This window comes from Poromitra crassiceps, assembly GCF_964638095.1.
Source record: "Poromitra crassiceps genome assembly, chromosome: 11".
In the NCBI taxonomy this organism is placed as follows: domain Eukaryota; kingdom Metazoa; phylum Chordata; class Actinopteri; order Beryciformes; family Melamphaidae; genus Poromitra; species Poromitra crassiceps.
Genome location: NC_139643.1, coordinates 28,153,730 through 28,168,792, shown reverse-complemented (window position 1 = coordinate 28,168,792; position 15,063 = coordinate 28,153,730). Strand labels below are relative to the sequence as shown.

The following is a 15,063-nucleotide window of genomic DNA, read 5'->3' as shown; positions in this document are numbered from 1 at the left end:
AGCAAGGCTAGCAGCTACGCGAGTTTGTGTCGTGGCTAAGATGCAAAGCTACATATTCATTTGACATTACACGCTGCTCAGGAAGGAGCGTTATTTGATTGGAGAAAATGATTTCCACCACACGGATGCATCTCCAAGGCGTGCAGGTACAGAGAAGTGAAGCTCCTCAATGACCCGACTCAACGACTCCACTCGACGGGTTTCCGAATTAACGAGTTGGCAAAGCCAGGCGTAAGGAGGAGCCGGTGTTTTCTGTCAGCCCAGTCACACTAATGACCGCCGCGGGCCCCCGAGCTGCACGCCGTCAGCACATTTCCTCCACTCCGGACGCATCATGCATTACCAGCCCGCTGTCTAGTGTGTCTACCACACTCCGGACGCATCATGCATTACCAGCCCGCTGTCTAGTGTGTCTACCACACTCCGGACGCATCATGCATTACCAGCCCGCTGTCTAGTGTGTCTACATGACGGCTCTCAAGACGGGACAATTATCCCATTGGACAAATTCACATGAAAGCACCAAGCTAGCGTTGGGTCAGTCAAGCACTCAGCGAGACAGTTTTTCGAATTTCATCATATTCACGAGAATATATTTATGTCCTGCTGTCCCTCCCTCCCTCGGACCATTCCAAACTTTTAGACCGACTCCTGAATTAACAGCACTGTGCTGAATGAATCATTTCAAATGGGAATGCTTTTGAAGTTGTCCTCATTTGATTTCAAGCCTGCTCTATTAATGCTGTCATTATAGTGAAAGCCACATCATCACTACTCGCTCTGCTCATCGCTTGCTTTCTTGTCTCTATTGTTAGAGAGCTTTTCTTATCTAACAATATTCAACTTCTCATTCATTGTGTTGAAGCCCATTTCACACTAATATGGGTGGTGTGTGTGTGTGTGTGTGTGTGTGTGTGTGTGTGTGTGTGTGTTGGAATCCATGTGCTAATGTACAGTGTGTTAGTGTGATGCTGCAAGTGGAAAACGTTTGTATTTTTAGTCTCTTACAGTAGCTCAAACACAAACACACACAAGAATGCACTGGTGTGGAAATAATTCAGCTTTGATTGGTCACATGCACACACTTCCCAGGCGCGCGCACGCACGCACACACACACACACACACACACACACACACACACACACACACATACAGGCCCACTGTACTCTGATGGCAGCATATTGATTGGTTCATAGGAAGAGAGGCCAGCTGCCACAGGGCAGGCTACAATTAACCAGCACCTGCCCTGCCATACTGCTGTGTGGGTGTGTGGTTGTGGGGGTGGGTGGGTGGGTGGGTGGGCGCGCGTGTGTGTGTGTGTTGGCAAAATCTTCCATGCCTAAATGAAACGCCCCACGCACTAGCTCCAGCGTTCACACCCACCTGTGTGTGTGTGTGTGTGTGTGTGTGTGTGTGTGTGTGTGTGTGTGTGTGTGTGTGTGTGTGTGTGTGTGTGTGTGTGTGTGTGTGTGTGTGTGTGTGTGTGCGTGCGCGCAGGTCAGGGGTTCTCTACTCAAAAATGAAATGAAATCCGCGGCGGGACTCGTTTTGTTCAAACAGACGGCGCCCCAACTTCAAACCCAACCACCCCCCTCCCCCTCCCCTCACCCCCCCACACACCCTCCCCTCACCCCCGTTTAACCAGGACGTTCTGAGACGAGAAAGATGCAGCGAACTGAAGAGCAGGAAGCCACCTCCAGCATTGACTTTGTTTGTTATAGAAGTGTGTGTGTGTGTGTGTGTGTGTGTGTGTGTGTGTGTGCGTGTGTGTGTGTGTGTGTGCGTGCGTGCGTGCGTGCGTGCGTGCGTGCGTGCGTGCGTGCGTGCGGGACAGAGAAAGGGAGTGAGGTTAGTGAGTGTTTGGTGGGCATGAAAACATTTGATCATATTCTCTCTTTGCGAGGCCTCCTCCACAACAGCCTTGACCGTTTCTCCCTTCCCTCCATTCAGCCGAGTACAAATCAATTCACCGGGACAACAATGGTGAGAGTAGCGCTATCGCTGCTCCTCCTCGGCGGAGGCTGTGCTCTTTCTTACCCCAAGGACAGCGTTCTCAACTTCTCCCTCTGCATTGTTTAGCCCCGTGCTATCTATCTAGCTATCGTCCTCCATCTCCCTCTCCGTCTCTGGCCATGTGTGTGGGGGTGTTGTGTGGAGGTGGCTTTGGCACAGGCACCGCGGCCCTGAAACCCAACAGAGACATTTCCCTCTGTGATCTCTAAAATTGGTATTGTGGGTGTCTGGGTAGTTCTGCGGTAGATTCCCTGCCTACCAACATGAGGGTCGCAGGTTCGAGCCCCTCCGTGTTACCTCCGGCCATACAGGCACAATTGGCTGTGTTTCTGCGGGTGGGAAGCCGGTGGGGTACAGTGTGTATCCTGGTCGCTGCACTAGCGCCCTCCTCTGGTCGGTCGGGTTGTCTGTTCGAGGGGGAGGGGAACTGGGGAACAGCGTGATACTCCCACCAGGCTTGTCCTGCCGGTGAAACTCCTCGCTATCAGGTGATACGAAGCGGCTGGCGACTGCACATGTGTCGGAGGAAGCATGTGCTAGTCTACAACTCTCCCCAGATGGAGCAACGACCAGGACAGCAAGGGGGTATTATTGGCCAAGTGCAATTGGGGAGGAAATGGGAGAAAAAGTGAAAAGAAATGTGTTAAAAAAAACACAAGAAGATATTGTACAGTGTGTCCTGTGGGATGGGATTAGAATTGTGAATTTGAGTTTTGAAGTGCTGCTTGCTTCCAAGGTCTCCTCATAACTCATAAGCTCCCACTTTTACAGTCTGGAAGTCAGAAAGATGACTCGTTGTGGATCCAAGTGTTTTCCCATTGGAAACGATGGTGAAATGCAGCCTAAAATAGACCCAAGAAATACTGGTTGCTGTTTTATTGTAGAATTCAAGCGACAAGGTGCGGCTTGGTGCTGCAGCAGCAGAGGAGGAGAAAGTGCGCATGAGGCATGTAATGGACATTTCAATTAATTAACCGCCCGGCCTGCATGCTCTCTGGCACCCCCCCCCCCCCTTCCCCACAAGACGCGCCCACTAAACATCACATCTCAGCAAGTATAGAAAAAAATCAGACTTTCGTAGCCGTATTTAACACGTATTTGGTGTCGTTCGTGTGCACTGGAGTGGAAATTGCTATATTTCTAACAGCACAGGCAGCGAAGAGAAAAATGTGGAAGGAGAGAAGCATTAGAAGAACCATTTCTCACTCAACTGACAGATTGATTGAAAACATCCTTACCTCTCTCTCTCTCTCTCTCTCTCTCTCTCTCCATCATCTTCTCTCCCGTAGACCACCATGGTGTCGTTAGAAGGCCTGTCCAAGGTGGTGGACCCCTCCCAGCTGACGGCCGACTTCGATGGCAGTCTGGACTACAACCACGAAGAGTGGATAGAGGTGAGATCAGCCCCCCCATCCCATCCGTCACTCGAGCCTCCCCACCTGATCTGTCACTCAACCCCCCGACGGGTTCCATCATGCGCTCCGCGGCACCAGAAGTGCTCTAAACAGGGCGTGCGTTCCGTGTGTGCAGGTGCGCGTGGCGTTGGAGGAGTTCTCGGGCCACGCCAGCCAGATGCTGTCTCGTCTGGAGGAGATGCAGGAGACGGTGGCCAGGAAAGACTTCCCCCAGGACCTGGAAGGAGCCAGGAGGATGATCGAGGAGCACGCCACCATGAAGAAGAAAGTCATCAAAGCCCCTATAGAGGAGCTGGACACCGAGGGACAGAGGTGCACGCACGCACGCACACACACACACACACACACACACACACACACATGCACACACACACACACACACACACACACACACACACACACACACACATGCACACACACACACACAGACACACGCATACACACACACACACACACACACACACACACACACACATGCACACACACACACACACATGCACACAGACACACACACACACACACACACACACACACACAGACATGCACACACACACACACACACACACGCACACACACATGCACACACAGACATGCACGCACCCATGCACACACACACACACACACACACACACAGACATGCACGCACGCACACACACACAGACATGCACACACACGCAGACATGCACACACACACACAGGCTGAGCAAGGGAGTTTATTAGATGGATGAATGTGAATGGATGTGAATATGAATCTCTACTCACTCGAAATAAATAAAAAAGTCTTCTCTGTCCCTCTCTTTAGATCTTGTTCCACTGTTTTTCTTTCATGACTATCATGCTTTCTGATTATTCCAGCCCTCTTAATGTTATGTGTGTGCCAGTCAAGTCAAACTTTATTCATAAAGTATATTTCTAGGGATGCATGATATTGGATTTTTCTTTTTTGGCCGATACCCAAATATGCCAACTCTTTTGGCCGATTGCCGAAATTGCCTACTTAAACAGGCGTGGATGATGCTCTCCCTGACACATTTAGTCAAGCATCGAGCATTAGTGCATAATTGAAGTGTCATTTTATCGGCCTGTTATATCGGCATAAATGTTCGTTTCGGCCTGTCAGCGATATTATCGAGCTTCCCTAGTTACAGTTTATCTGTGTCCAGTCAAGTCAAGCCTTATTCATAAAGTATAATTCATACCTAAGGAAGCTTACCTTGCCGTCACCCCCTCTAGGTTGCTCCAGCGCATCCAGAGCAGCGAGTCCTTCTCCAACCGCAACGGCGGGGGCAGCGGGGGCGGCGGGGGGTGCAACGCCGACACCCAGGGCCTGGTGCCGCGGGTCAGCCAGCTGCTGGACAAGCTGCACTCCACCCGCACGCACCTCCACCAGGCCTGGCACGTCCGCAAGCTGCAGCTCGACCAGTGCTTCCAGCTGCGCCTCTTCGAGCAGGACGCCGAGAAGGTGGGCGCCAGTTGTCGTGTATGCTTTGAGATTCCCGTCGGGCCCCGAAAAGATGGGTGAACTCTTATGTCACAAATGATCCACCTGAGTCTAGGTGGCTTGGAAGGTGGCTTGTATAGCCTAGGGCCAGGCCAGTGGGTCTCAGACCTTTTTGGCTTCAGTACCTCCTTTCCCTGATTTGTGAATCCAAGTAAACGTAAAGAAAACTATAGCATAATATGATGCAATGATTGAAAACCCAACTTTTGAACAATATAACATGACAAAGTACGAAATGGAGTAACGGAGATGCAACTAGTGCCTCCTGAGAAGATTTATTTAACGTTTCATTTATCTCAAAAATTTGTTAGTTTTATTTATATAAAATGTTCCCCTTTCTCGCCGGTACCCCCTGTAGTACCTCCACGTACCCCTAGGTAGGTAGAAAGGTGTGCCTCTGCGATGTCACCGGGAGCACTCGATAGGAAGAGACAGAGAGACTAACTGGAAAGATTCAGACCTCCTCATTGCAGCGCGGAGCATAAAATAGCAGGTTGCAGTAACAGAGCGAGGGCTGCAGTCTTGGATAGACTGCAGTAGTAGGAGCTTGTTGCTAGGACACCACAGGCCACGAGTTGCTCTCCCGGAGAGCCTGTAAGGATTCTCATAATAGAGGCAGTCCATCTATCTCTATTCTGGCCTGGAAAGATGATAACCATCCACACGCACAAACACACTCAGGTTTGCCCACACGGCTAAGTGCCCGTCACTTTGTTTGTATGTGTTTTTGCGCTAACCTGCTACTGCTGGTATTTCGCCCCGTGCCCTGTGTGTATATGTTTCTGCTCAGCCCGGCTTAACATGATCTCTGTGTGGTTGTGTGTGTGTGTGGGTGTGTGTGTGCATGCGATCTCTCTCCTTAACTCAGATGTTTGACTGGATCATGCACAACAAGGGCTTGTTTCTGGCAGGCTACACGGAGATCGGCAACAACCACCCGCACGCCATAGAGCTGCAAACCCAGCACAACCACTTCGCTATGAACTGCATGGTAAGACAGTAAGACACACAGACACACACACACACACACACACACACACACACACACACACACACACACACACACACACAGACACAGACACACACACACACACACACACACACACACACACACACACACACACACACACACAGACACACATCGGCAGAAGGTCATGTGTTTCCTGCTCACTTGAGCCATCAAATTCTCGCCCTGCACTGAGTAATCATGTCGTCTGTGCTGCTGTTTGAGGCTGCGCACGTTTCTGTGTGTGTGTGATTGCACTTACGCTGTGTGTGTTTGGAGCCAGGTATGTTTCTGTGTGTGTGTGTGTGTGTGTGTGTGTGTGTGATTGCACTTACGATGTGTGTGTTTGGAGCCAGGTATTAGATAATGGGATTCTCTATCTGTAGCCAGCCTTACATAACCATTATGAAACTCCCGGGACGAGGAATCAATCTGGCTGCGAGAGAGAGAGCTGCTCTCCCCGGATGAGAAGCGGCGCTGGCAGAGCGCTCTGCAGCACCACAGTGCCTCCGCTCTGTCTCGCTCTGTTTCCTCTCTCTCTCTCTCTCTCCCCACAACCTCATTGCCTCGTCTGCCTCATCGAACCCTCTGTGAAATTCACCCCCGTCAACCGCCTCGCACTTAATCCACCCTAAAGGCCTCGATATGCTTCTTTAGAACTGTATCTGATAACTGAACAACATAGGGCGCCCGAATTGACTTTGCCTATTATAGTTCCCTGGCCAATATGGGGAGGTACTAGATTATTGGAGGCTGTCCGTCAACCTAGGGGGACGGAGTAAAAAAAAACAGGAAATAGCCTAGGTCCAGTAGATGGCGGTAATCCGACTATTTATGGATGCCGACTGTTAAACTAAACAGAAGAAGAAGGTCTTGCTGCTAGTTTAGCTTACCCTCTTGTGTGTAGTCGCCAAACTCTCCTGTTTTTTGTCTTGCTGCCCTCAGTCTCTTATGCCTGGTTCAGACTACACGAATTCAGCCCGATTTTAGACCGATTTGGTCGTGCGCGACATATTTTCAGCGTCGGGCCCGAATATGACCGTCGGGGACGACGATCGGCCGTCTTCACCTCTTGTAGTGTGACATAATCAAAGACCAGCGTCGGGACCAGTCGGGACGTCTAGGACGCCTCACGACGCCCTGACGAAAAGACTGGCATGTCAGTCTTTTGGACATGGTTTCGCCTAGTGTGACACCCCGGAAGACAGGTATCAGGTCCTGGGGAGACCGCTCCCCGCTCGATACAGATTTCACCCGCTCGCACTCACCGCTCCGCTCCGCTCAAAAGAATAAAAGAGATAAAAAGGCCAGGGTGTTTTAATTTGCGTTTAAACGCCTGGGCAATGGGCATTGCTCACTACAAATAACATGAGCTCAGCAGAGTCGGCTGCATGTTCGTTTCTCTTCCTTCTCGTCTCGTAGCAGCTGGCAAGAAAATAGTGGGCGTGCACATGAAGTAAGTTGGAGGCTGGAGCGGACATCACAGTGCATCACAGCAGAGCCTGTCACTCATCCAAATAACGTTAATTCTGCAAGGGATATATATAGCACCTGGATTACATAGATGTTTCACATAGGGTTGTGTTTTGATTTCAATGTTTTATTTTGCCCAATATTGAAATGTTTTACAATTGCATGTTGTGCTAACATAAACATTATTTATATCTACCACTTTAGCCTATTTAGTCTGATTTGGTTGCTATTTCTTGTCAATGTAGTGGCCTCAATGCATGCTGGGAGATTTCGTTCACAGGTCCGCCTCCCCGACGACCTGTGAACTCGCTGACGACAGCAGACGACGTGATGACGGTGGCATACGATGCTCTGTCGGTGTTAAGCGAGAATACACTTGTAGTGTGGCCAGTCTCCCGACCAAGACATGTCATGAATTTATGGCAGTATGATGGCCTCGTCTGACATGGTGACATCGTGAACGACAAAAAATATTGTGTAGTCTGATCCTGGCATTATGAAATAAAGTCGCTCTCCTTGTTTAACCTTAACAGACAGCTGCTGTCAGTTGTTTTTAACAGACGGCTGCTGTCAGTTGTTTTTGAGGGAAATGAAAGTCTCAGCCTGAACACAGAGCCTCCTCCGGGTAGGCCGGCCACTGAGCCCGGTCGGTCCATCACACATACTCCCGCTGTCCTGACCTGTGCACAGGCATTCAGAATCACAATATAGAAAATAGCCAATCTTCTCGCTGATGGTCTCCTTTGCTGATGTAGGTCATATAGAGGCATCAGTATCTCATAACCAGCTAAAGGTTCCATGTAAGGGCTTTGATTGTACATTCAAGATTCACTTTAATAGCCACAGTAAGTAATCAGATTACAAATGAGGAATTTGACTTAGTGCAAGTATATGCAGCGCAGTGGTCACATCAATAGTAGAAGACAAAGCAATACAGAAAAAACAATCACAAATGTTAAAGTGCAGCCCTTTAAAGTGACATATGATGGGGGTAGGATCATGTATAACGTTAGTGGGATCTAGCGGAGATCTCGCTGCGTCTCCAACCCCGCCTGGGCGGCCAATTTGGAGAGGTCGGATTCGGAGAGTGACTTTTCTGACCTGCCCACTCCTCCCCCCCCAAACGAATCAACAGAACCTAAAATAATCCATCGGAACCCTGTTCAGATACATTTCTGTCAAGGCGTAAATCTAGCTTAACCCCCCTGTTCCCTTCCTCCGTCTAACAACCCCTCCCTCTCTCCTCTGCGGCGCAGAACGTGTACGTGAACATCAACCGCATCATGTCGGTGGGCAACCGGCTGCTGGAGTCGGGCCACTACGCCTCCCAGCAGATCAAGCAGATCTCGGGGCAGCTGGAGCAGGAGTGGAAGGCCTTCGCGGCGGCGCTGGACGAGCGCAGCACGCTGCTGGAGATGTCGGCCAGCTTCCACCAGAAGTGCGACCAGGTAGGCTGTCCCACGGAGGCACGCACGCACACAGAGGTTCCGCCTACGGATTCACGCACGTGTCGATGGTTCCTACCGAGACAAGTCTGGAGAAAGGATAAAGATACGCCTGATGTCACATGTGGTTGCAGACCCACTGTCCCTTCACATGCTGTGATAGTTGTAGTGTAGATATGTATGTTTTGTGTTTGGAATTTAGGCGCCTTTTTGTGATTGGACACGGCCATTGCCACGCCCCCTTTTGGCCAGTGGGCGTGGAAAGTTGATCATTTCTAAGTTTGCACATGACCTGCTTTTCTGCCAAGTTTCATGTAAATCTGTTCATAACCTCTTGAGATATCCTGCCAGCAAATGGACGAACGGGGGCGAAAACATAACCTTCCGGCCAATTCCGTTGGTGGTGGTAATTACCGCAGAAATTCGCCAGGCATGGTCTCTATTCTTCTTCCTCTATATCGTGTATTGAAAAACTATGTTAAATTTTCGTAAGTGCTTTTGAAGAAGAATTGATTTGCTCTAATATTGATTTTCACATCAAGCCAAGTTTCGTTGGACTTGGCAAAACTCAGCCGAGGTGGTCTTGACTGCAGTCCTCCGTATGGATGCATGTATACACACTCTTCCTGGGTTGAAAATACCAATTTGGCACCATTAAATCTATAATGCCCAACCTATGCATGGCCATTACCATACATTTACATAAGCATTATGCAGAATGTTAGTAAATAATTTGTTATCTGCAGTTATTCCTGTGCTCATTAGTTGGGTCGCTGGAGTGATTTACGGTTGTAAAAGGCACACGAGCAGAATCCCAACTAGGGAACATGGGCGGTATGACTTTTCCAATCCGGAATATTGCCATCATCACACCCACCTTTCATGATGGAGAATTGAAATAGAAACAGGCTATTTTTCCTCTGGGATTTCACCCCGACCTCTCCTCCTCCGCACGCGTCCCGAAGCTCATTTAAGCTCGTCCTCCTATTCATCTATTATTGCAGTTGTCACGGGACGGGAGGCAAAGTTCAAAGAGCAATAAGGCGCGCAGAAATGTGCTTTCTTGCAAATTTCTGATTGTTCTTTGAGCCAGCCTCGCTGATTATTCATTGTTTTCATCCCCCATCCCATGGGGGGGGGGGGGGTAGAGAGAGAGTTCTAGGAAGTCACCACAGGCATAGACTCAGCCCTCAGTCTTAATCCGTTTCACTACTGTAAGACTGAGAATATTACTATTTAAATCTTTGCATAACGTTAGGTGGCGCTGTTGGAAGCCTTGCATCGGAGAACCAATCATGAGTGCTGTGGGCGGGCCTGCTTTCTGGGGGCAGTTCTCATGCAGAACCGGTGTCTCGCAAAACATCGTCGCATTTGCGGAGAAACATATGAATCACTTAGAAACAAACATAACCTGTTAATAGGACGTGTTTCATCCGGCCCCGGCGGCTAGAGGTCTTTCCCCCAGCGATAAACCCGACTCCCGAGGCTAACGTTACAGAGACTGCTGATGACTTCACACAAGTTCACAGTATCAAGCGGACCACTTCCGGGTAGAAAAAATGATTGTAAAATAAACCACAGCTATAAATTTTGTTTGGAGCATATCAGCTTCATGCTCTGTGTTAGGACTATGATAAATGTCATTGCCGCTACCAAATATAATTCTAATAATAAATGTGGGCGTGTCTGCTGCCGGCAGTTCTCGCCGGGCTCGAAGAGACAGTTTCTGACAGTGAAATTCCCAGACGTTTGGTGGCGCAGCTCACCAAACGTCTGGGAGCCGAGACTACCACAGGCATGGTAATGAACAGCCACGCAGGGATCATTCTGCCTGAAGTGTCTGGGATGCGAGACGGCTCACAGCCGTACGGGGAGGAAATTGGGCATGTTTGAAACCAGTGATGGTAAAGACTCAGAAACTGCCACTGCTGCCCGGGCGACTTAGGAGTCTGACTCATGTGTGACTCACGCGATGAGCATAACGACACTTTACAGTTTAAACACTCCAATCCAGGGACAGAAATGTTCCTGCACAGCAACTTATATACAACCCCCCCCCCCACGTACGTACGAACACACACACACACACACACACACACACACACACACACACACACACACACACACACACACACACACAATGTACGTTTACTGTGAAATTGCTGCGCAATATCTGATTCAAAGCCTTGTTCATATTGAACGGTATATATCTGTGCAATATCTGGGAATATATCTGTATAAGCCTTTATAAGCTTATTTATACATATGCTGTACATATACATTCTTTCATATATACATATTTAGAATAAACACTTTACACCACACTTATTGTATATAGTAGTTAATGCATTTTTTTGTGTGCGCATACTTTTTTCTGTGTGCGAGTACTTTGAGAGCAATGCAAACCGGAGTCAAATTCCTTGTGTGTGTACATACTTGGCCAATAAAGCTGATTCTGATTCTGATACCAGCCTTGTTTTCGGCCCGTGTCTCTTGTGAAATGCGTTACATTTAGGGATGCACGTGTCGTGCATGCATATTGCACAGTTGTTTACCGTTCATTGTGACCAAGGCTTTGAGTCAGATGTTGCACTCACTGGGCAAAATAAAACTAGGCTATGTAAAACGTGCCATATCTTTTATTTATGTCACATTTTATTTCAAACAATAGCCACCAAACCCCGTGCAAATTTACAAGCATCGAGCATGTTCGTTTCAGGCTGATGCTGATATTCAATTTCAACGTCTTTATTGGCCGATACCGATGATGTTCCGATATCGTGGTGCATGATCCCTAGTTACATGTAGTCTTTTGTGTGTGTTTCCTCCCTGCAGTACATGAGCAACGTGGACTCGTGGTGCAAGGCGTGCGGCGAGGTGGATTTGCCCTCTGAGCTTCAAGACTTGGAAGACGCCATCCACCACCACCAGGGCCTGTACGAACACATCACCGCTGCCTACTCTGAGGTAACACAACAGCTAATCTGCATGCATAGTGTGCAAAACAATAAATACATGCAATAAATGCATGTATCTGTAAAGGGATGGGTGCTATTCATACATTTGTTTTTCGTAAAACGGGTCTAAAAACTGTGGTTTTGGCAACTGCAAGGGCCACTGTTAGGTTTACTGTACTATTAGAACATATTTCACATAGTACCAAGGTATTTTAATAACATTTACTGTGCAAAAATGCAATAAATATAATCATGCAAATTCAATTTTCTCTCTAAGGTGAAAAATAAAGTTTAAAGTTCTCAAACTGAAAAATGCACCTCTCATACTTTCTCATATATATCTTGCCGCATAATAGTCAAAATAAAAACTTTACTGCAGAGTTTTCAATTCAAAATAAGTGACTGTTTTCACTTACAGTATTGAGGGAATTAGCATCGTTTATACTGCATAGTGCAATAGATAACTTCTTGTGTTTTTAATTTCCTCTTCTATATATTTCAAAATAAAACAACTAAAGTGTGGGTTATCCCAAGCAGCTGGCCACATGAATGGTTGACACAGGCTGTTGACACCAAATCTTGCGACTAGGACTGTGTGGACATTTGGTGTTTACATTTGCAGGTCAAGTCAATTGTTTAGCAAATCTATACTGGTGTACCTTTCATATGGTTAGAACCACCGCCCCTATGCACCCATGTTATGTTTGTGAGTACAGTCTAGTTTTGGGCAGTAAAGTAAAGTAGCACGTTATTGTAATTGTATTACTTTCCCAGTAAGTAGTAATGTAAGGGATTAGAATGTCCAAAACACTAATTACAGTTACTAATCCACGTAACTTCAAGTTACTGCATTACTTTCTCTGGCGCTAAAGCAAAGTTCAAATGAAGTGGATATTGTTCAATGAAGTTGATTCAGTTCTAAAAGGAGCTTGCTAAACAGGTTGTACGTCTTCTACTTTTTGAAAGGAGGGGTTACGAAAGTAATATAATAATGTAACGACTAAGGTAACTAATTACTTTGGATACCAAGTAATGAGTAAAGTAATTGTATTACTTTTTAAAGAAGTAGTAAGTAGCTCGTTACATTTTATGAGTAACTTGCCCAACACTGAGTACAGAATATCCCTAATGCTAACCCCGTTTACCAAATGCTCCTCAGGTCAGCCAGGACGGCAAAGCCCTGCTGGACAAGCTGCAGCGACCTTTGACTCCCGGCGGCGCCGACACGCTGACGGCGTCGGCCAACTACTCCAAGGCCGTGCACCACGTGCTGGACATCATCCACGAGGTGCTGCACCACCAGAGACAGCTGGAGAACATCTGGCAGCACCGCAAGGTCAGGCTGCACCAACGCCTGCAGCTCTGTGTGTTTCAGCAGGACGTCCAACAGGTACACGCACACACGCACGCACACACACACGCACGCACGCACACACACACACACACACACACTAGATGTATACGCATCAGAGATGGGGACTTGGACTTGCGACTTGGACTTGAGTCACACTAAAGTCACACACACAGTGACTTGAGACTTGACTTGGACTTGCTCCTCAAAGACTTGAGACTTGACTTGGACTTGCAAAAAAATGACTTGTGGGCATCTCTGATACACGTTCAAACACCTCCCGGCCTGCTCACTTCTCAGAAGTCGCTCTGGATGAAAATGTTATGTAAAATGCAAATGTAATTATCAGAGTAGATTATCTTGCTTGAGAAACAAGTATCATGAGTGTGCCAAAGTCGAAACAGTCCAATCTGATAATAAGGTTACATGCTGGCCGAGAAGCGTGGGGTTTCCCGTGCGTGTTGTCATGGCAACCGTCGCCGTGGCAACCGAATTGGGTCGCGTGTCCGACGTGCAGATGCTGTTCGTCCATTAAAGTTATAAGGCAATAGTCCTCAACGTGGGGGTCCGGGGATCACCAGGGGTCCTTGAGGGGCTTCCAGAGGGTCCCTGTTAAACTTCATGATTATTTAATTTACAAGAAGTGAATGTAGAAGAATGAGTGTTTGATCATAGTTTCTCTGTTATCTCTCTACCTACCATACAGATAGTCATGGCATTCTGGACATATCAATATCAATCATATCAATAAAGAATATTGGCTGATTTGGTTCCGAGAGACAAAATCTCATCAAATGGGGGTCCGTAGCTCTAGTGCGGACTAAATTTGGGGTCCTTGATATGAAAAAGGTTGAGGTTGAGGTTGCTCAGTGTAATTCCGATCATCTCTTCTCTCCCTCCTCTCCTCTGATCATCACCAAAAGTAGTGGCTCATCCACCGCCTTAGAGCGCCCCCTTGTGGTCTGCCTGCCTGTCTCTCGATTCATGGGTTCGTTGTGCACTCGCAGGTACTGGACTGGATCGAAAACCACGGCGAGGCGTTCCTCAGCAAGCACACTGGCGTGGGCAAGTCCCTCCACCGCGCCCGAGCGCTGCAGAAGCGCCACGAAGACTTTGAGGAGGTGGCCCAGGTACCTTGTCGCCGTTTCTCTCATTCTCACCCTCTGTTAGGGTTCCACACATAATATATGTGTCTCACTCTTTTGTTAGGGTTCCACACATAATATATGTGTCTCACTCTCTGTTAGGGTTAGACACATACTATACTGTATGTGTCTCACTCTTTTGTTAGGGTTCCACACATAATATATGTGTCTCACTCTCTGTTAGGGTTCCACACATAATATATGTGTCTCACTCTTTTGTTAGGGTTAGACACATAATATATGTGTCTCACTCTTTTGTTAGGGTTAGACACATAATATATGTGTCTCACTCTTTTGTTAGGGTTAGACACATAATATATGTGTCTCACTCTTTTGTTAGGGTTAGACACATAATATATGTGTCTCACTCTCTGTTAGGGTTAGACACATAATATACTGTATGTGTCTCACTCTTTTGTTAGGGTATAGGTCCTTACACACCGAGCACGTTTTTTTTGTGCGATTAATTCGCACGTCAATAATATTTTCCGAACCTATATCAGTCAATGCAACCGTGCATACCGACGGCGAAGTTTCGCTGAGCGTTATTGCGGTGTTTATTTTTTCGAACCACGTTCGATTTTTCAGAAATTCGCTTCCGACGTGTACACATCTGTGGCTGTGATTGACAGGTGAGTCAAAACTCGCATCGCAATTTCGTGCCGTATATTCGCATCGCTCTTGATGTGTAAGGACCTTTAGACACATAATATATGTGTCTCTCACTCTGTTACATATCAGTTTAGTGATATCTGC

The 15,063-nt window shown here is 47.6% G+C and overlaps 2 protein-coding genes across 4 annotated transcripts in view; both read left to right on the top strand.

Moving 5' to 3' along the window:
- Window positions 1-3,309: 3,309 nt before the first annotated feature.
- On the top strand, window positions 3,310-14,415 carry LOC310784942 (triple functional domain protein-like; the record flags this gene model as incomplete). Its single annotated transcript, XM_083645963.1, has 9 exons — window positions 3,310-3,408; window positions 3,545-3,741; window positions 4,663-4,891; window positions 5,799-5,921; window positions 8,666-8,857; window positions 11,690-11,821; window positions 12,971-13,201; window positions 14,170-14,292; window positions 14,410-14,415. The coding sequence occupies 9 exons, from the start codon at window positions 3,310-3,312 to the stop codon at window positions 14,413-14,415; spliced, it is 1,332 nt and encodes a 443-aa protein (XP_083502089.1).
- The window catches only part of LOC310785600 (triple functional domain protein-like), a 48,157-nt gene continuing 47,263 nt past the window's right edge, over window positions 14,170-15,063 (top strand). For all 3 annotated transcript variants that reach the window (XM_083646727.1, XM_083646726.1, XM_083646728.1), the window contains exon 1: window positions 14,170-14,292. The gene's annotated coding sequence lies outside the window, so the exon portion shown is untranslated. The remainder of the gene's footprint in view (window positions 14,293-15,063) is intronic.